The sequence below is a fragment of the Strigops habroptila genome, chromosome 20, assembly GCF_004027225.2.
Source record: "Strigops habroptila isolate Jane chromosome 20, bStrHab1.2.pri, whole genome shotgun sequence".
NCBI lineage: Eukaryota > Metazoa > Chordata > Aves > Psittaciformes > Psittacidae > Strigops > Strigops habroptila.
The window spans coordinates 1,324,929-1,345,718 of NC_044296.2; the positions used below are offsets into that span (position 1 = coordinate 1,324,929).

At 62.0% G+C, this 20,790-nt stretch overlaps 1 protein-coding gene across 4 annotated transcripts; it reads right to left on the reverse strand.

Annotated features, from left to right (window-relative positions):
* Positions 1-7,434: 7,434 nt before the first annotated feature.
* Positions 7,435-19,587, reverse strand: LOC115618051 (transducin-like enhancer protein 1). 4 transcript variants are annotated; one of them, XM_030509176.1, is made up of 22 exons: positions 19,392-19,587; positions 18,959-19,081; positions 18,404-18,552; positions 17,758-17,821; positions 17,291-17,335; positions 14,512-14,574; positions 14,251-14,325; positions 13,489-13,684; positions 13,132-13,148; positions 12,873-12,977; positions 12,692-12,736; positions 12,348-12,503; positions 11,985-12,117; positions 11,728-11,903; positions 11,578-11,654; positions 10,677-10,926; positions 9,202-9,449; positions 8,963-9,110; positions 8,733-8,883; positions 8,432-8,508; positions 7,889-8,011; positions 7,435-7,855 (listed from the first exon to the last, which is right to left on the reverse strand). In XM_030509176.1, exons 2-21 carry the CDS (start codon positions 18,980-18,982, stop codon positions 7,904-7,906), a joined length of 2,307 nt encoding a protein of 768 aa, XP_030365036.1. In that variant the 5' UTR covers positions 18,983-19,081; positions 19,392-19,587; the 3' UTR covers positions 7,435-7,855; positions 7,889-7,903. The 4 variants fall into 4 exon arrangements, with proteins under 4 accessions (XP_030365036.1, XP_030365037.1, XP_030365035.1 ...); XM_030509177.1 differs by having other exon boundaries at positions 7,435-8,011; positions 14,284-14,325; XM_030509175.1 differs by having other exon boundaries at positions 7,435-8,011.
* Between the last annotated feature and the right edge of the window lie 1,203 nt (positions 19,588-20,790).

Genomic DNA, 20,790 nt, shown 5'->3' on the forward strand with positions numbered 1-20,790 from the left:
AGGCTCCTGTTTGTGCCAGCTGCTGGTGTAAATGCCCAGGGACATTCATGTCGGTGCCAGGAACTGAGCTCCAGCGAGTTCAAGGCTCCTCATTCAAGCGAGAAGCTGGAAATGGGATGGTTTAGAAGCATCGTGGTCATCTCCTGGCCCCACAGCACAGAGCCCAGGGCAGGAGGTGCTGTGTCCCCATGCCCCAGGAAGGACCCGAGAGGTGGAACCCTCGGGGTGATCCCTGTTTTCCTTGGCTGTGGATTCAATCGGAGCTCCCGTGCATCCCGAAGCCTGGGTTTTGGTTGGTTATCAACAGAAGGGCTGTTTTCAGCCCTCGCCTCTCGCTCCTGGCAGCGATTTCAAACACCCTCATCCTTTGGGGCTCTTCCAAGCGCTGCTGCCACCAGGCACAAGGGAGCGGCGGAGCCCAGGGCTGAGCATCTTCTAGATCCCTGTATCCCAAGGGAGGAGCGGGACCCGCTCCCCTCGCTGCAGCCTGGGGGTGCAAGGGGTTAACCCTGGCTCCTTCCTCGCCAGCCCCAGTGCATTCACCTCTGGGTTAGAGCCTGTCCCGCTCCAGGGCCCACGTCAATCATTAATGGAGGGTGATGAAGACGTGTGCGACTTCCATCATTCCCGAACTGCCTGTTCCGGGTTTACCTGGAACTCGTGGAGATGGGAGCGCAGAGAAAAGGGGCAGGTTTTGGTAAGGAACCATCATTCCAGTGCCTCCTTCCCTTGAAATGAGCTGGAATGATTCCAGCTTGGGAATAAACCCAGTTTCCTTAAATAAAACCCAACCAATGAGGCAACCAACTTAAAATAGAGCCTCTGTAGCTTTACCCTGGGCTCCGGGGTGGATGTTCGGATGCGCAGCTCTAGGGCACATACACATCGACGTGAAGGGGAGGTTTTACACCCAGGTGATGGGCTGGTGCCCGGCGCGGTGCTGGAGCTGGGGAATGCCATGCACAGGGAATGCAACGGGGCTGGAGAGGGTCCCGTTGCTCGCTTGGGACCCTGTGGGGCTGGAGGGGCCGAGCCCCCGTAACCCGTCCATTGCCCCCCGGTCCCGACGGGTCCCGGAGCTGCCGCCGGGCTCCACCGCCCCACGTTACTTTGAGTGGCAGCCGCAATGCCTTGTGGGCAGCGTAGTTCGCCCGCCCGCGCCCCTGCGGCGGGATCCCGGCCCCACCGCCCGCCCCTCGCCGGCCCCGCCGCAGAGAACCGGCCCCGGCTCTGCGGGCCCCGGCGGGCAGCGGCGGCACCGGGAAGGCAGGAGCCGGGCAGCGGCCGCCGCTCCCGGCGCCACCGGCAGCGAACTACAACTCCCAGCGTGCCCCGCGGAGCTTCAGCTCGCTTCTCATTGGCTTTCCCTGTACGTGGCGTCATGAACCCATGTGGGAACGCCGCAGGGCGATTGGTTGGCGCTCCTGCAGCGGCAGCCAATGGCAGGAGCGGCAGTCGGCGCTGCGGGTCGTGAAGCCGATTAAGGCGCAGCGGGGACGGGGCCACGCCCACAGTCAGTGAGGCCCCGCCCACATGCGACGAGGCCCCGCCCATCGCCGTGAGACCACGCCCACACCCCTGCGAGGCCCCGCCCACCTCCCCGCCGGACCGGTCCCGATCCCCATCCCGGTCCCGTTCCCGGCCCCCGGTCCCCGCGCTCGGTGCTGCCCCGTGTCCAGCGCCCACTGGGAGGCACGGCCGGGCCCGGCGCGGCAGTCCCGCAGCCCCGGGGGCCCCGGTTCGGTTGTGGTGTCCGTGTCTGGCCGGGGCGCTCCCGGGGGGACGGGGATGCTCCTCGCCCCGGCTGCGCTCCGGGCCGGCGGGAGGGATGGTACCGGATGATCTCGGTGTCCCGGGGAGCAGCGGGGCCCGGGCGGGGACCGGGATACCCAGGATGTCCCTGCAGGGACGGCTCCCGGTGCGTACCGGGGGCAGGTGAGAGCCCGGTGCTGACGGAGACGCAGCCTCCAACATGCTCCCGCTCCAGCCCGTCGAGTTCCCGGTCCTGGGAAGCTGCAATCGCATCAAGGAGGAATTTCAGACCCTGCAGGCTCAATGCCACGGGTGAGGGGAGGGTAGAGCCAGGCTGAGGGTGGGGACCCCCGTCTGGGTGGGAGCAAGGGATGGGGTGACCGGGGGGTGTCCGGAGAACGGGGGGAATGGGGTGTCTGGGCAGGATGGGGCGCATGGGGCCCAGCACAGAGGGAGAACTGGGGCAGGAGAACTTGGAGAAGGAGGTCTTGGTGTGAGGATCACTTGGGGGAAATGGGCAGAGGGATAGTGTGAAGTTGGGAATTGGGGTGCCAGGTCCTGTGTGAGGGTCCCAAGGGGGAAACCACCCCAGTTTGTGTTGTCCATTGAGCTGGGAGCAGGTCAACGTGGGGGGATATAGCGGGAATGGGGACCCAAAGCCACAGGGATTGGAGTCCCTCAAGGGTGACAGCACCATTTGGGGAGTGTGTGAGCAGCAGGTCAGGGAGGGGATTCTCTCTAGGGAGACGCCCCCCTCATCCTGCATCCAGCTCTGGGGCAACAACACGAGAAGGACGTGGAGCTGCCGGAGCGAGGCCGGAGGAGGCCCTGGAGCTGCTGCGAGGGCTGGAGCAGCTCTGCTCTGGAGCCAGGCTGAGAGAGCCGGGCTGGGGCAGCCTGGAGAAGAAAAGGCTCCTGAAGGGGAGACCTTAGAGCAGCTCCAGGGCCTAAAGGGGCTCCAGGAAACCTGGAGAGGGGCTTTGGACAAGGGCCTGTAGGGACAGGACAAGGGGAATGGCTTTAACCTGCCAGAGGGGAGATTGAGATGAGCTCTGAGGCAGAAGTTCTTCCCTGTGAGGGTGCTGAGGCGCTGGCACAGACTTTTCCCAGAGAAGCTGTGGCTGCCCCATCCCTGGCAGTGTTCAAGGCCAGGTTGGACACAGGGGCTTGGAGCAACCTGCTCTAGTGGAAGGTGTCCCTGCCCGTGGGAGGGCGTTGGAGCTGGAGGAGCTTTAAGCTCCCTTCCAACCCAAACCGTTCCATGATTCTATGATGCTGAGCAGCTCCCTGGGGCACCAGAAGCAGGAGTGAGCCTGGAGGAAACAGCAGGAGCTGGAGCCCAGAGGCAAATGAATTTTCTTTCTTTTCTTTTTCTTTTTCCCTAATCCCCTTTCCCTCTCCCGGAGCCAGGGGGGTGTTTTCACCCTTTTCCTGCTTCCCCTTTTGTTCCAGCGTTAATTTGCTTTCCCTCTCCAGATTTATCAATCCCGTCATCGCGGGCTCGCTGCCAGGGAAATTAGTTTGGAGCAGTGCCTGACAAAGTGCCAAGTCAACTGCCATGTTCCTCCAGCTGGCTCAGCCCCTCCGAGCTTGCTCCTTTTGTTAGCAGGGAGGGGCCTGGAGCCCAGCAGCACATTCCTGCCATCCCTACGTGCTCTGAGCTCTGCTGGGAGCAGGACCCAGGGCTGGGAATGGGACCCAGGGCTGGCTTTGGGACCTAGGACTGGGATTCAAGGTTATCCCAAACCATGCAGAGCCAGGACTCTGCCCACAAGGCGACAAGTGCTTGAGGAGGTGATGAGGTTGAGGTGATGGCCAAGGGCTTGAGGAGCTCATCCCAGTATCCATCTCCTGGCTCTGCATGGGCAGGAGAGGGCTGGAGGACGGGGGGTGTCTCTGGTTCCCGGGGGGGTGGCCGGGACCTGTGGGTGCTGGTGGGTCTGGGTGCACTCACTGGGTGCAGGTCCTCTGTGTGCCCAGGGCAGGGGATGTGTCCTTGGGTGCTGTTGCCCCCATGCACGGAGCAGAGGGGTGGGATTGGGATTCCCTGCTCTGGGAGCTGAGGGTGATGCAGGGGGCTGAATCCACTTGCATCCCCATTGGCTCCGGGTTGGATGTGCAGGAGGGAGCAAGCGTTGCTGGTGGCCCGTGGCCAGCGCTGGTGGCTCCGCTCCTTCCCTGCCAGCCCACAAAGCCAACATGGGCTGTGACAGCCCTGACAGCTCCCAGACCTCGGCTTGGCCGGGATCCACCGAGGGATTCAGGAGTCGGGATCCCTCCCATGCGCTGGGGGGGAGCTGACAGCCTGGGGGGGTCCCTGGGCAGGGGCCTCCCTTGGCAGCAGCTCGGGAAATCCCAGCAGGATGCACATGGATTTACACTGAGGTGGGTCCTCCATAGAGGTGCTGGCGGGGGGGGGGATAGGCTGCTCTTCTCCCACTGGAGGGGATGGGATGGGGCTCGGAGCCATTCCCATCCCTCCATGGTGCTACTGGCTACCAGCAGGGATTGCCAAGAGGCCAAGTGCCATCCGCACCCAGATGGCTCCTGTCCCTCTGGGGACACCGATGACGCAGTCTCTACTGGCCACCAAAGAGGACCTGGATAGGGAGAACCAAGGTAAAAGGGGAGAAGATGTGGGGCAGACACCCCAGAGGTGCACGGGCAGCACTTGGGAGGGGTCCTGCTGCCTTCTCTTCCTGTTTCCTGGTGCTCTCCCATGTCCACAACATGGGAATGATGCTGAGAATCACATTCCCAGATCCAGCTCATTAGATCACTGCACCCAGGGGACCAGCTCGAGTTCTGAGCAGGGGGGTGGGTCCCCCCTCTCTATTTACTCCAAGGTTTACACCAAGTAGAGATCAGATGCCTGAAGCCAAAGGAAGATGCTGTTCCGAGCCCCTGTGGGAGCCCCAAGGGAATTGAGGAGGCAGAGCCCGGTGGTGCCTCGTCATTCCTCATCCCTCATCTTGACGGGTGCCGCCTCCTCTCAGGATCACCAAGTGCTTTACAAACAGCATCAATATTTAACCATCGTTAAAGCAGTGCTCGGGATGCTCCTGGGCTGAGTTAACACCAGAGCCCAGCCTGGCTGCTGGCTCCAGGGACCAGGAACAGGCAGTGGGATGCAGCAGCCGCAGGGATGCTCCTCTGCAGGCTCCTCCAGGGAAGGTTCTGGCTGCTCCTGATGTGCTTCCAGCAGCAGATCCACTGGGCACAGCCCAAAGCTGCTCCTTGAAAGGGCTGGAGGGTGCAAAGACCCCCAGAATAAGGTGAGTTAATCCCTGGTGCTGCGGCCACAGTCAGATCCATGGCGTGGATCAGGGATGCGGTGCTGAGCACAGGCACCGCATCCCTCTCCATCCCCTTTCCGGGCTCATGCTGGCCTTGGAGCAGCTTGGAGCTCCGGGAGGTGGATCCCTGCTGTTGTGCATGTGAAAAGCCTGGGAGGCTTTCCAGGCAGGGCTTTGGAGGTGGCTTCCTAAGGAAAGAGGGTGGGTGTGATTCGGGATGTCTTGGATGGGTGGATGGCTCATTCCCTCTATCACCACATCCAGGGAAGAGATTCCAAAGCACAGTAGGTGAGTGGATAGAGATTCCTCTCCTGCTTCCCCAAGGAGCACCCATGTGCTCATCTCCTCTTAGACAGCAGAGAATCCACACTGCCCATGGGCAATGGGGTGTGATTTCCAGCCCTGCACCGTCCCCCTCTCCTCCTTACCCAGGGCTCAGTCTCTGCATTAACACCCTCTTCCTCGCTGACATGGACCTTTCCCAATGCTCCCACTGCTGCTCCCAGGCTCCAGAGCACACCCCGAGCCCGGTAAGTTGTGGGTGCTGAGGTCCTGTTGTTCCAACTGGAGGATGGCCACAGGCGATGTCATGTGCAAGATCACATCGAAGTGATGTGCAGGAGGAAACGGGCTCTCTCTGCTGGCTGGGGTCCTATGGGGCAGAACCTGGAGCTTGGTCCAGCCTCTCCCACTCCTCATTGAGCCTTTTGGGGCTTCTCCCGCCTTGCAGGATAACGATGGAGACCCCCAGTGGGGTGGACCAGGTAAACCCCTACCCATAAGGGCAGGATAAAGCCTTGCAGGGACCCAGCTCAAGCTGTAGCCGTCAGGTTTGGGGCTCTGCTTGCTGAGCTTTGGGGTCCGTCAGGCTCTGGGCAGGAGCATCCACCCAGGACACATGCCAGCAGTGGGTTGATGCCAGCCAAGGCTGATCCCAGCTCACAGCGCTCCGGGTGGAAGGTGGTGCCAGCCAGGACTCAGCTTTGCCAGCCGCAGGCTTGGCTCTGCCTCCCAATCCCTTTGCAGCCCCTTTTCCCAGCGCATCCCATATGGGGAGGCTGATAAGCTGGGATGAGAGCCCCAGGGAGCTGGGCTGGCAGCCTGTGCAGGCGGAGGTGGCAGGAAGAGGCAGGAAGAGGCAGGAAGAGGCAGGAATGCTGGGCTTTGCAGCGTATCCCAGCACCAGTCTCATACAGCGCCTGGCTTTAAAGCAGCCTTGACACGAACACACTGAGCTCCTGCCCATGTCCCAGTGCGGAATTCCAGGCATTCCCAATACAGCCTTCCCTGACCACTGAGGCAGATCCCAGCCTTGCTTTTGGGGACATCCCTTTTCCTCCTCTGGAATCACCACCCATGTTTGGGGTTTGATTCCTTTCCTCCTTTGCCACTTCCCCCCAAAAAATCCAAGCCCTGGAAGGAACCTCAGGATTTCTGCGTAACAGCCCTTATAAAACTGCTCCTTGGTGTAATGATGGTGATAAAAATCACAGCCCTAATTGAGTGTGGGATTCCTGGTGGGTGGCCGTGCCTCTGGAATGCTGCTGAGGGGCTGCCAAGAGGCCCTTCCTCAGCTCCCTGGCTGTGCTGGTCGCCAGCCCTCACAGGCTGGGGCTGGAATTCCTGCCCTTGTGCAGAGGGAATGGGTTTCCTGCTCCCCAGAGACCTCTTCTTCCCCCAGGACTCCCCCTTGGAGCCCAGTAGCTGGGAGATGCCTGGGAATCCTGTATCCATTACCTCCAACTGGAGCATGATGCTTGTCGAGCAGAAGGAGCAGAGGCTGGTAGGGACCAGGGGTGGGCAGTGGGGCTGGCAATGGGGCTCTGGATTCCTTTGTGGTCCATTCAGCCCCAAGGAGGGTGAGGAGATGCCTGTGCTGGGCGGTTGGTACCCAGCTCTGTGCCCTCGGTGGGATGTGAATCATCTGCCAGGCAGGAGCTGGGCTCTGCAGGTATTTTCCATGCAGCTGCCTGCAGAATTCCCTGGGGATGCTCGGAGAATTGATTTTCCTTTATTTATTTCTTTTATTCCTTTTCTCCTGTCTAAGCACCAGCCCAAAGCTCAGATTGAAACATCATCCTGGAGCAATGCATCCCTGAGCGGTGCATCCTTGCCATCCTGAAGCAGAGCATCCCTGCCTCTGAAGCCCATGGAAATGGGGTGCAGGAGCCCTGTGGTGGGGGGGACAGAAGCTCCCATCATGGAACAAGGGTCCCCAACCAGTGCTGCCCCACGGGATGGGCTGTGAAGTTGGGGGTCCAGGAGCAGCAGTGTTGGAGCAGCTTTTCCTGCCATAGTGGAGCTCCCCCAGCCCTGGCTCCATCCTCTCCTGGCTCCATCCCATGGCCACGGAGCACCCAGGGAGCTGCTCAGGACCAGGCAGAGCTCTGCTTTTCCTTGCTTTTATTATTAAATACAGCCCAGAATGCCCGCCCAAGGGCGCTGAGGACGGAGCCCATGGCCCCAACCTGGCCCAGAGCCTCCCTCCAACCACCCCCACCAAAATAACACCCCAAAAGTGAAAAAATAAACTAAAAAAAACCCCCAAATAACCCCAAAAAATCCTTAATACACACACACACACATCCCCCCCAGCTCCTCCCATCCAACAAATAGAGACCAAACCAAGGAGCGAGTCCCCACCGCCATCACCCAGCCCTGTGTGACACCGGCCCGGGGCCACCTCCAGCCCTGGCCGTGCTCCTCCGCCTCGGCTGGCCCAGCTCTGCTTTGGGAAGGCAGGAGCAGGGTGGGCAGAGCCCCCCCCCCGTCTGTCCGTCCGTCCATGGGGTGTCTGTCTGTCTGCCCGGCCCCATGGCCCGGGCCCCCCCCCATGCTGCTGGCACCTCTCGCTGTCAATAGATGACCTCGTAGACTGTCGCCTTCTTGTCCCCAGAGCCGGTGACGATGAACTGGTCATCAGTGGAGACATCGCAGCTGAGGACGGACGAGGTTTCCTTGGACTGAGAGAGGAGAGAAGGGAGGGAGAACAAGACACACAGAGCGCCCACCCTGGGGACCCCGCAGGGACCAGTTTGGTTACTGGGTGGTGGGACACTGGCTGTGGCTGCCCCATCCCTGGCAGTGTTCAAGGCCAGGTTGGACACAGGGGCTTGGAGCAACCTGCTCTAGTGGAAGGTGTCCCTGCCCGTGGCAGGGGCTTGGAACTGGAGGAGCTTTAAGGTCCCTTCCATCCCAAACCATTCCATGATTCTATGACTGCGAATATATTGCTATATACTTTGCTATAGCTCTATCTATATTACTATACACACTTAGAGTTGAGTTGCACTGGGCAACCTCACACATCTATAGGATGAAAATCAACTCTATCCCAGCCAAAACCAGACCCCCCTGACCCCAAGGGCTGTGCATCCCCATACCTGGAAGATGCTGGCTCCATAGGGCGTCCTCCAGGCGTTGAGCAGGTTGTCCTTCCCCGTGCTCACAAACCACTTCCCTGTGGGAGGAACAGAAGGGATCAAGAGGAGCATCCCAGCACCACTGCGAGTGCAGCCACAGGGGTTGCTCCAGAAGGACACCCCTTCTCCCAGGAATACTGCTGGCATCCACACAGGGCCAGAACCAGCGCTTGCCCCCAGCAAAATGAGCATTGAGGGATGCATCCAGGAGAGGAGATGCATCCCAAGGTCCCAAAGCCAGGCCTGGGGGAGCCGTGCCTACCGCAGGAGGCGAATTTGAGGGAGAGGACACAGCTCTCATGGAGGTGCAGTTGGTACTTGTCCGGTTTGGTGACGTGTAGGATCTCCACGTTGCTGCTCTCCATCCCCACTGCCAACCACTCGCCTGTTGGGCAATAGCCCAGCGAGAAGATCTGGGGAGAAGGGGGGAAAATCAGGGTCAGGCAGGTCCCGGTTGTCCCCATGGGGCTCCTGCTCAGCCCCATTCCTTACCTGGGAGCTGAAGTCGTGCTGCTGGAGCTGACGCCCTTCGCGCAGGTCCCAGCACCGCACCGTGTTATCCAGCCCCCCTGTCCACAGCTTGGTGCCATCATTGGAGATGTCGATGCAACTGGCACCATCCGTGTGGCCTTGAAACTGCCTGGGAAAGAGGGGGGGACAGGGAGCAGGCAAGGATACGGCTGTCAGCACTGCCATGTGTGTGTCCTGTGTCCCCCCAGCCCCGCGCTCACCTAACCAGGGTCTGGTTCTGCAGGTCCCACACCACGATGTTGCCGTCGCTGCAGCAGGAGAAGCAGACCTTGGCGTCGGGGCTGATGGCCAGGGCGTAGCAAGCGGGGGCAGAGGAGGTGAGCTCGGCCTTGATGCGGGGCGTGGGGGCCGCCAGGTCCCAGATGGAGAGGGTGCTGGCTTCCCCCCCCACGATCAGGCTCCGGCCGTCAGGCAGCAGCTTGCACGAGCGGATGTAGTTGTCGCGGTTCTGGGGTGCAAGAGGCAGGACCCCATTATCCCCCTTCCCTTTCAGCCCTTCTGCATCCATCCACAAGTCAGAACTAGCTGATCTCAAGGTCCTTTCCAACCCAAACCATGCTATATCCTCAGGGACCATCACCCACAGCATCCCCAACAGACGCGGCCGCTGCGGCTCCAATGACTCTGAGCACTAAAACCATCGTTTTCCCCCATTCCTGAACTTCGGATGCAGCTGGAAATGATCATGACTCAGTCACTTCCTTGTTTATGCATCTGGATCTTCAAGGTCAGCACCATCCAGGAATAATATTTGTCAGGCTGCCCAAGCCCCAAGGCCAGCAAGTGGAGGGTTTGGGCTCTTCACAGCAGGCACAGGGAATCCCAATTCCATTGAAAACAAACCTCAAAGAACACAGGTTAAAAAGACTCCCAGGTGATGGCTGTGCTGGGATTGGCAGCGGGTTTCCCAACCTGAGGAAACCTCGGGAAGCTGCCAGGAGCTCTTATGACAACAACCGAGGACACCTCAAGGGCCAGGGCAATAGCGGCTGAGCCCCCACACCTACAAAAGAACCTCATAGAACAAGAGGAAACAGCCTCGAGTTGCACCAGAGGAGGTTTAAATGGGATCTTAGGACAAATTCCCTCACTCAAAGGGTTGGGAAGCACTGGGAGAGACTGCCCATGGCAGTGATGGAGTCACCATCCCTGGAGAGATTGGGGCCATGGTTTAGTGGTGGGTGGCATTCAGGGGCATGGTTTAGCCATGGCCTTGGCAGTGCTGGGTCAGTGGTTGGACTCGATGATCTTAAAGGTCTTTTTCCAACCTAAACAATCCTATGAGTTATTTCCACAAGGAATCCGAGCTCTCCCTCCAGCCAGACCCACATAGGCAACAGCAAATGGACAGAGCTGAATCCAAGTGATGCCTCAGCTCAGGCATCAGAGTCTGGCCTGTAGGAACTATCTGCCCAGGGAGGGCTGGCACTGGCAAAGGCTTCTCTTGGGGCAGATGAAGCAGTACCAAGAGGTGGGGATGGAAAAGCCCCCCAAGAGCTTGGGATGCTCAGAAGCGACGGAGCAGCACTGGCAGCACGGAGCCACCAGCTCAACAGCCTCAACCACCCCGGTGAGAAACACACATGGACACATCATCACTTTGAGATGCCCCAAACACCCCCCTGAGGTCCCCATCTTCAATGCAGGGGAACAAGCCACGGTGGCACGTCCTTACCAAGCAGTCGAGCTGAGCCACGGCTGTCTTGGTGCCCGGCTGCCCCACGTCCCACACCTTCACGCAGCCCTTGCCGCCGGTGTAGACGTGCCTGGTGGAGTTGCTGATGGTGACAGCACAAACCACCTCCCCGTGGCTCAGAGTATGGAGCTGCCGCGCGTGCCGGGGGATGCCGGAGCCGAGCAGGGCATCGGGGGGGAAAGGCACCGGCTGCATCTGCCCGTCGGCGCTGACGTGGAAGGAATAGGCGCTGGAAGGGGAGAGAGTTGGTGGGAACCAGCCCAGGATCCTACATGGAGCAGCCGGGGCTGCATCAGACATGGGCAGCGTGGTTTGGAGTCATAGCTGGGAGCAGCCTGGTTGGGCACAGGGCTGCTCCAGAACAGCTCCAAGTGGAGCTGAGCTCCCCATCCATGGAGCTGCTGCGAGGGCTGGAGCAGCTCTGCTCTGGAGCCAGGCTGAGAGAGCTGGGCTGGGGCAGCCTGGAGAAGAGAAGGCTCCTGAAGGGGACACCTTAGAGCAGCTCCAGTGCCTAAAGGGGCTACAGGAAACCTGGAGAGGGGCTTTGGACAAGGGCCTGTAGGGACAGGCCAAGGGGAATGGCTTTAACCTGCCAGAGGGGAGATTGAGATGAGCTCTGAGGCAGAAGTTCTTCCCTGTGAGGGTGCTGAGGCGCTGGCACAGGGTGCCCAGAGCAGCTGTGGCTGCCCCATCCCTGGCAGTGTTCAAGGCCAGGTTGGACACAGGGGCTTGGAGCAACCTGCTCTAGTGGAAGGTGTCCCTGCCCGTGGCAGGGGGTTGGAGCTGGATGATCCCTTCCAACCCAACCCATTCCATGCTCCCTGCCAGCCCTGGCCCCTCCAGGACACCCCATCCCTGCCGCAGCCCTGGCCCCACTCACGGTTTCCCTGACGTCCCCACTTGCATTCCAGCTGCCAGCCCTGGGACGCGCATGTGGGGATGTGGATCGTATCCCACCTGGAGGGGACAGCGGGTGAGAGCAGCTCGCACCCCACACCCCCCCAGCACCACGGGGAAGGGGTTCACGCACCAGGGGTGAGCGCCCGTAGCTGCCGGCGGCTGCGGCCCCATTGAGCTGCGGGGACATGAGGTGGAGGCTGGCGTAGGCTCCGGTCCCGGCCATGTCCCCGTTAACGGCGGCGTGGGCCATGCCGAAGGCGGCTGAGTAGGGGCTCTGCACCCCCAGAGGGTTCCTCAGGCTCAGGGCTGCCGGGGGAGATGCAGGATGAAGGGATGAGGTTGGAGCTTGGAGCCACCCGCCCGGGTGCCCGGCACGGCCAAGCTCACCCAGTGGGTCCACAGGGGTCTTGGTGGTGGTTGTGGGGCGAAACTGCTGGGTACCGCTGGAGCTCGGGGCTGTGGTGTCACTCTGGGATGTGGGGGTGCTGGACTTGAGGCTGGGTGTCCCTGCCTTCTCCCCCTGCAAACAGAGGGGGAAGATGGGAGAAAAGAACCACAGCCCTGCCGGGAGGTCTCCATGGGTCCCCCCCCGACCCTATTCCAACACCACAGGGTCTGCGCAATGGGATATGGGATGTAACAGAGCAGGAACCCCAACACTGCCTTCACCCCATGGGTTTGGAGGTGAAGCCACGTCCAGCTGAGCCCAAGCAGTGGAAACAGGAGGACAACCCTCGAGTGAACACGTACCGTGGGCACATCCTTGCTCCGGGATGGGGACATGCTGCTGGAGGAGGCCATGGAAGTGGGGCTGAGCGGTGCCGCCTCTTTCCTCCCCAGAGGGACCTTCTCCACCCCGTTCTCCCGGGATGAGTAGGAGTGGACGCTGTGTGGGGAAGAGGGGTCCTGTGGGGAAAGGGAAGTCAGGAGGACAGGCAGGAACACAGGGCTGGATCCTGGGGCTCATCACTGCCATCAGCACGAGAGGGGGGTCCGATGCTGCCCACCTCCACCTCTAACAGCCCGTTAACCCCCAGCGCGGGGAGAGGGCCGGGCAGCACATCCCAACGCCATCCCTTTCCCAGCACACTGACCTCATCCACCACCAAGTTGTCTTCACTTTTGTCTGCGTCGCTGCCCTGCAACACAGAGGCTGATTGGAGCCAAAGGGGATGAGGCCACCCTGGCTCCTGCCTGGGATATGCCAGGGGCACGGGCAGCTCCACGCACATCCACAGGGACAAGGACACCCCATTCCCCCAGCCCCGGGCTCACATAGTCTGTCCCAAAGTCCTTCTCCTCCACTTTCCTCTTCTTGCTGCTGCTCAGGTACTCAGAGATGGCTCGTGCCCGCTCCCCGTTGGGCAGCGCCAGGGAGCTCTGGGGTGGGGGGACACAGGGTTAGGGGACATAAGCTGCCTCTCAGGGCATGGATGGGGACTTGGATGGGGAGCAGGACCTGTCCCCCAATGGCCACCCGCTCCCAGCATCCCGGATGGAGGAAGATGGTGCAAGAGAAGGAAAAGGCACTTACGGGGCCGGGGTCTCGCTCTGTTGCCATGTCACAGCAGGAGGATGAAGAGCAGGGAGGAAGGAATGAGGGACACTCTGTGCCACTGCCAAGAGCCCCCCAGAAAGCTCCTCCTGGGGTGCTATGGCAGCCTCCTGGGCCCCAACAAGGGATCACACCCCCCCCAGGGGGCACATTCACCCCAAACCCCTCACGGCCACCAAGCCCCTGGCTCCAGCAGCCCATTCAAGAGCCCCATGGAATGGACAAGCCACATCCCCCCCCAGCCTTGGTGCCACCGCAGGGCCCAACACCACCCTTCCCAGGAGGGTCACACCAGACCTGACCCCCCCTTAAAGGCCTCAGCACCCCCAAACTCACCCCTGGGCTCAGTGTCGTGGGCTCCTCGGTCATCTTTGGCCAGGAGCTGGGCCTGGGCCCCCAGTGCCCCCGAGAGCGCCAGCAGCCCCGAGGCGGTGCTGATGCCAGCGAGGCCGGTGGGCTGCATCCCGGAGGGATGGGGGGTCAGCGGGATAGGGGGAGCGTGGTGTGAGAGGTGCTGGGTCTGGAGCTGGTGCTGGAGAGGAGCAGGAGGGAGAGAGCAGAGCCAAAGGAACACATCAGGATGGATGTTGGGCTCTCAGCATCCTTCCTGCTGCTACCTCCCGGCTGTGACAAGAGCTATTGGGATTCATGGGGGACCCTATCTGTATCCATATGAATGGGGGACCCCATCCCTATCCATGCCGCTGTACTGTGGTTTGGAGGGGATAACTGAGGTATGGGGATGGTGGTGACCCCCCCCAACCCAGGCCACAGGGCATCAGGACACAGTGACACCCCGATACCCTGCTCTGACACCTCTGCAGCAGCATCTCGGGACAGGACAAGGGGGATGGCTTTAACCTTCCATAAGGATTCAACCCAAACCATTCCATGCTTGTACAACCTCTTCCACCAAGAGTGCTGCTGCAGCCCCCAAACCAGCCTGCCTTGTCCCCCTCTTCGCCTGACAGAGCCACGGAAGGGGACGGCGCGAGGGGCTGCGGGGACGTGTGTCCCTATGGGGGAGCACGGGAAGCACCGGTGCCCGCGGGATCCCGGCCGGGGCAGCGGGATGGGGTGGGAAGAGGGTTGACGTACCCCGAGCGCCGCGTTCAGGTCGGTCATAGTCACCTGCTTCGCTCGCTCCACGGCCTGGACGACCTGCTGCTGGTGCTGCGGGGAGAGGAGAGCGTGGCACCGGGTGGCACCATGGCACCAGGACTGATTCCTCATGGAATGGGACAGAATCAGTGCCCCCAACCCGACCCAAAGCGCAGGCCCCAAATCCCCGGGAAGGGATGCTCCCTGTGCCCCAATGGAGCTCTTCACATGCCCAGTTGGGGCCCGAGGATCACCCACCTCCTGAGACAGGAACGGGATGAGCTGGGCACAGATCACGTTGAGCCGCTTCGCGATCTCCGTCTGGCAGAAGAAGAGATGCAGTGAGAGATGCAGCCAGGGATGCAGGGAGAGATGCAGCCAGGGATGCAGGGAGGATGCAGCGCTCATCAGGGTGAGGGCAGAGCTGCCCCACACTGCAGGATCCCCCTTCCCATCCCCTCCTCAGCAGCCACCGTGTTTTATATGTTAATAAACTGCTCTAATATGACCTTTGGCGCTGGTGCTCATCCCCAATAGCTGCTGCACAGCACCAAGGAGCAGAAACCCCCTGGAGGGGGGGCAAGGAAAGCTGTCCCTCTTAATGCCACCCCTCCAGCATCCTCCATCCCCACCCTGAGAGCTTCAGCCTCCTCCTTGTCAAGGCCACGGAGCCCCGTGGCCCCATGGCACCGACCCAGGCGAGCCCCCCGGGTCTCACCTCCGCCCTCCCACCGGCACCAGGCCCGGTAATTGCTGCCCTCCCGGCCGGCAGGAAGCCTGGAGAGATGCTCTCCATAGAGCTGCTGATTCCTGCAGCACTCGAGTGCCACCGGCAATCAGGAGCACAGCCCGAGCAGAGGGGAGGGAGAGCGGCAGTATTCCATGCTGTGCCGTGCTCCCATTGCACTCCACAGCCCGGCACAGGGGACAGCACAGGCTCTATGTCATCCCCAGCCCCACAGACACATCCCTGGGGCTGCGGGGTGCCCGTGGGGCTCTTCACCTCTGCCAGAGAGGGGCAGAGACCAGCAACTCTCCCCAAACTCAGGCAAGGGATGCCCCAAGCTCCAAGGAGCTCCCTGCCCATCCCAGTGGGCAGGATGGAAGCGATATGGAGCCAGCACAGGGCTGAGAGGAGTGGGTCGAGCCTGGACCCTGTTGTCAGCCCCTGGAGGAGACCAGAGGTTGAAAGACCCGACAGCCAAGGATGGAGCTGACCCTGGATCTTCCCACCAGGACCTTGGGCACGGCTCCCGTGCCGGGCTGGCACTGGTGCCAGGAGGAGCCGCAGGAGCATGGCCAGGATGGGGACACAGACCCCGTGCCACCCCGTGCCACCATCCAGAGAGGCCACCGACCTGCTTTTCCCAGACCCACCCCGAGCAGCAACAATCCCACACCCGCCCTCGCTTCCCCTTCCCAGGGAGGGAAAAGAGAAAGAAAAGAAAGAAAGGGAAGGGGAGGGAAAGGGGGGGAGAAGGAGATTTGGCAGCCAGCAGTTCTGGGAAGGATTTAGCTGTCTCCCGGGGCCGGCAGTGATGGATTCTCTTCCCTAATGCACTGATGGGCAGCAGCTCCTTGGGGAGAGCTGCCTCCAATTCACTCGCACTCGTTAATGTGCAATTTACTGGCACTTTAACGCTCTCAGCATGAAAAACGATCGCGCTGTTTGCGGCCCCCCCCAGCGCCGCCACCTCCCCTCCGCCTCGGGGCGAGCGAGCCCAAGGCCAGGCGCATTCGGGGAGGTGGTTTTATGAAGAGCTACGAGCCCCTTTTCCATGCCAAAACCCGAACAACCGCCATCAAAACATGAACATCTCCTGCTCATCCCCTGCCTGCGGCTGCCCCACCGCAGCCCCACAGTCAGCACCACACCATGGAGCGAACCGGGGCCAGCGCTGCCCAAACCAGCATCACCGGGCGCACGGGGAGCCGCGGGGATGCTGTGAGAGGAGCACGGCACCCCCTTGCCTTCACCAAAGGTGCTCAGGACCCCTGTCTGTGCCTATGAGCAGCGCTGGATGTGGGGCAAGGGGAGGAAAAGCAGCGACCCGACCTTGCCACCGCGGTGATGGAGGGAACCGGCGGCTCCCGCGCCGGCAGCTCCCGGTTTTCCCACAATGGCCGCTGGAGCAGACTTATGGGCTCTTGTTAAAGTGCAGCACGTGGGACCCGCACACACACCATTCCATGGGAGAATCAATCCCGGCTGCCACATGAGGGGAGCAGGGAGCCCTCCGGCACCGGGATGGGGGGACCCCCGGCATTGCCTCTCGCAAGGGTGGCTTCACACCTCCTCCTCATCCTCATCATCCTCCTCATCCTTATCATCCTCCTCAGCCGGCTTGGCTGGTGAGAGCAGCCATCAGCCTGGGATGGGGGGACGGGGACCAGCACCCCAGTGCCGTGCTCCCGCGCAACAGTTGTCATTGGGCGCAGGGTGGGATGGGAGGGATGGGAAGGATGGATGGATGGATGGATGTAAGGGAGGGAAGGGAGGGATGGAAGGAGGCCACGGCTGCAGCACGCCTCGCCCGGCTCCTCCGCAGCCTCTTTAAAAATAGATGAGAAGAAACCTTCTGTCTCAGAGCAGCTGGTGACCCGGAGCGCGGCACAGCGGGAGGAAGGGAGGGAGGGAAAGAGGGATGGATGGGGAGGCAACAAGGGGGGATGTGCAGCCCCGAGCCTCCTCCTTCCCACCTCAGGGTGCTCCGCATCACCCTGCACCCCTCACCGGGGTCCCCAAGTGGCTGCTCACAAGTGGCTGTGCAAGCACAAGTCCTCCACCACTGCACCACAAATGCAGGGGGAGACCCAGCCAGGGACATGCAGCCTGGACCCAGCGAGTAGAGAGCTAAGGAGACAGGCCAAGGACATGATGTAGAGCTGCTGAAGCATGGAGGAGGGACCCAGCCTCCCCTGGGCTACAGCAAGGGGCAACTTCCCATGGGAAAGGATGACCCTGAAGGGCCTGGACAGCAAGGTGGGGACAGGGATGACAAAGCCGGCATGATGCTCCCATCCCACCCAGCCTCACCTGCTTGTGCATCTCGATGTTGAGGCCATAGGACATCTCATAGTACTGCAAGAGAGAAAAGGCAGTGTCAGCATTGGATGGGGAGCCCAGGGGAATCACAACCACAAAACCCTCTCCAGTGCTGGCACACGGGGTCAGCCTGGCCACGGATGGCTGTGCTGTGGCCTGGCCAGGAGGAGAACATGGTCCCCAGGTCCCTCTGGGGAGCTGAGGCCTCTCCAGCACGTGGCTGCAGAATGGACATGGTCCTCCCATTCATTGCCCATGGGAAAGGACACAACCAGCACGGGAACGGACCCACCACCGCGATCAGCTTGCTTTGGGGGAAGAAGGACACCCAACAACAGCCACAGGAACCACAACCCAAACACAAAGGGAAGCCAAAGCATCCCGGGGCTGCGTGTCCTTTGATGGCTTAGAGAAGACACCCCCCAGCACCCTCCTCCCCTCAGGTGGAGCTCACTGACCATGACATAATGACGCTGGATTTCGGTTTTCTCCGTTGCCAGCTTTTCACATTCTAACTTCAAGCTGTAAAAATAAAGAGAAGAAAGAGAGAGGGAAGGAGGGAGAGGAAGAATCCCCCTTGTCTGTCCCCCCATAGACAAGGTCTCCCAGGCCAGACAGAGCACGAGCCCCCCCAAGTGCACCATGTGCTTCAGCCTCCTGCTCCCAGCTTCAATCCCATCTCCCAGCACAAGCCAAGAAAACCACCTGAAAGAGGATTGGGAAGGGGCTGATAAAGAGGAGATGGACAGCAAAGGGATCCAGGCATCAGGAAGCAATCCACATGGATTTTTAACCCCCTCCCGAGCATCTGCTTCCCAAATGGAGCGAGCTGCAAAGCTGAGCTGCATTTCAAACCTTGCTCTGCCCGGCACTGGCATGGGGAAGGGGAGATGATCTGAGGGGAACGGAGCCCTGGAAGCCAGCACCCTCATCCCGGGGCTTTCGGCAGGAGGAGGCTGAGTCTCTCCCTCAAACAGCATCGCTTCAAGTGACCATGGTGGTGCTTGGTCCTTCGATGCCCAGTGCCGCGGGGACCCCGGCTCTCACCAGCACCAGTGATGGGCCCAGCACCACCATTGCCCCCGAGCTCCAGCTGCTGCTCACCTGTGGTATTGGTTCTGCAGGAACTGGAATTCCTCCTTGATGCGGTCCAAGGTCTCCGGGTAAGTCAGCTTGAGGGACTGCGGGGTGCTGGGGATGGCGCTGGCGGCCACCGCGGCTCCCGAGGTGGCGGAGGGTGCCTGGAGGTGGGCCTGGGCAGAGGAGGGGACCCCGAGGGTCAGCGCTGGTGGCCCTGAGAGGCTGCTCAGCCCCTGGGGGGGGCTTTGGGCAACCAGGGCAGGAGCAATGGCCACGTCTGGGGGAGCAGGAGGAGTTACTGCCCAGGGCAGCCCTGCTCCACCTTTGGCATCATAGAACCACCGAGCCAGGGAGGAGGATTAATGCCATCCCGCCCTGATGCCACCCGGCTCCATGGGACCCAGACCCCGCAGCGCCGAGGCTCAGCATCACTTTGGGATGAGCCACCGGCACACAGAGCACAACTTTCGGGGCCCAAAGCCTGTGTGTCCCATCCCGTGTGGGGCTCGGTTGGAGGGCTCAGGCCCTGCCCGGGGCAGCGCATGGCTCAGGGGGGACGAGGCCGAGGCGCGGGCTCACCGGGGGCCGGTTCTGCGGGAACATCGTTGGCACCGGACAGGCCCAGGACCCCTCTGGCTGCTCCGGGCCCCACCGCAGCCTCAGGACGGGGCCTGGGGACGCTTCTCACCTCCGGATCAGGCCCTGGGAGAGACACCGGGAGTCACCACCACAGGGCACAGCCCCGGGGCGCCGGCTCCCCGCACCCCCCCGGGACCCCCGCGGCTCCCCCCGCCCTCGCCCCAGGCCCGCGCCCTCCCGCACCGCGCAGACAATAGCCCCGCAGCAGGTACGGCTGCGGAGAGGGACCGGCCCCGCCACCGCCCCGGCCCCGTGTGAGGCCAGACCCCGGCCGGAGGGACCCCCAGGGTAGGGCTGGCCCGGCCGGGCTGCGGGCACCGAACCGAACCGGAATGGGACGGGATGAGACGGGACGGGACGAGACGGGACTCACCGCGCTGCTGGACCCGGACCCAGGCGCGCACCCCTGCGGCGGGGCGGGCCGGGCCGGGCCGAGCGGGACCGAGCCGAGCCGAGCCGAGCCGAGCCGAGCCGAGCCGAGCCGAGCCCCCGCCCCGCCCCGCCCCGCCCCTCCCGCGGCAGCCGCTCTGCGGAGCGCGATCAATGAACGAGCGCCAGCGCTAGCTCCACGTGGGGCCTGGCCCGTGCGGGCGATCGCCCCCGCCGACAGCCAATGGGAGCGCCGCGGGAGCGGCGCGCCCCCACGTGGGTCGCGAAGAGCTGCTTTCTTATTGGTCAGCCCGGCCCTGCCGCCGAGGAAAGTGTCAATCTAGGGAGGCCGAGCAGCCAAAGAGGAGGCGGCGCGGGAGGGGAGCGGCGATTAACCCCTGCGGTGCCGGCGGGGACCGGGGGTAACGGGGGGCAACGGGGGGGATCGGGGGGGTCCCAGGTTACCGGCAGCATCCCGACACCCCCCCCCCGAGCCCGGCACCCCCCCCAATGAGGGATCTCCCGTGAGGGACCCCCAGAGCCCCCCAAATCCCCCTTAAGAGACACCCCCCCCGCCTATGGGAGACCCCCCCCACCCCAGCCCATGAGGGACCCCCCCAGTCCCTGTGAGGGACCCCCCCACAGGAGGACCCCCCACACACCATGAGGGACCCCCCCACCTCCCACCAGCAAAGGCCTCAGCATCCCCCAACCCAGTTCGGACCCCCCCGACCTCCCCCCCCCCGCGCCGTGTCTCCATCCTGTGGCCGGGGCCACTCGACCCACGTCTGGGGGTTTCCAAGGGGGTTTCTGGCTTTTCCTCCTCCTCTTCCTCACCCTCAACCCTTGAGAGGGGAAACGTCCTTGTCACGGCTCCATCCTCGTGGTCCAGCACCCTTTGGGAGGGTGATGATGGCTCAGACCCATGTGCAGGCACCGAGGGTGATGATGGCTCAGACCCATGCGCAGGCACCGAGGGTGGGCAAAGCTTCTCCCACAAGCAGGAGGCAGAACAAACCCAGCTCTTGTGGTGCTTGTCCATAGAGACATCGGTGCTGGCCACAACCTGATGTTCAATGCACCCCTGGCTCTACCTTCCTGCACCCCAGGGCGCTGGGCTCGCACCCACAGGTTGCCCAGAGCAGGGACTGGGCCCTGCACACGTAACAGGAGAGACAAAATCCATCAGGAAGTGAATGATCCCAAAATACACATGCAGAGGCACAGGAACCACGTGTGCACACGTTGGGGTGATGGGGAGGAAAAACAACAACGGGAAAGGCTGAGTTTGATCCCATTTCGATGTTTGATTTTGCACCCAGGACACCCCCATGAGCCCCAAGGGGCTGGGCTGCGTCCCTGTATCCCCATCCCCATCAGGATACAGGGACCAAGAACCCATC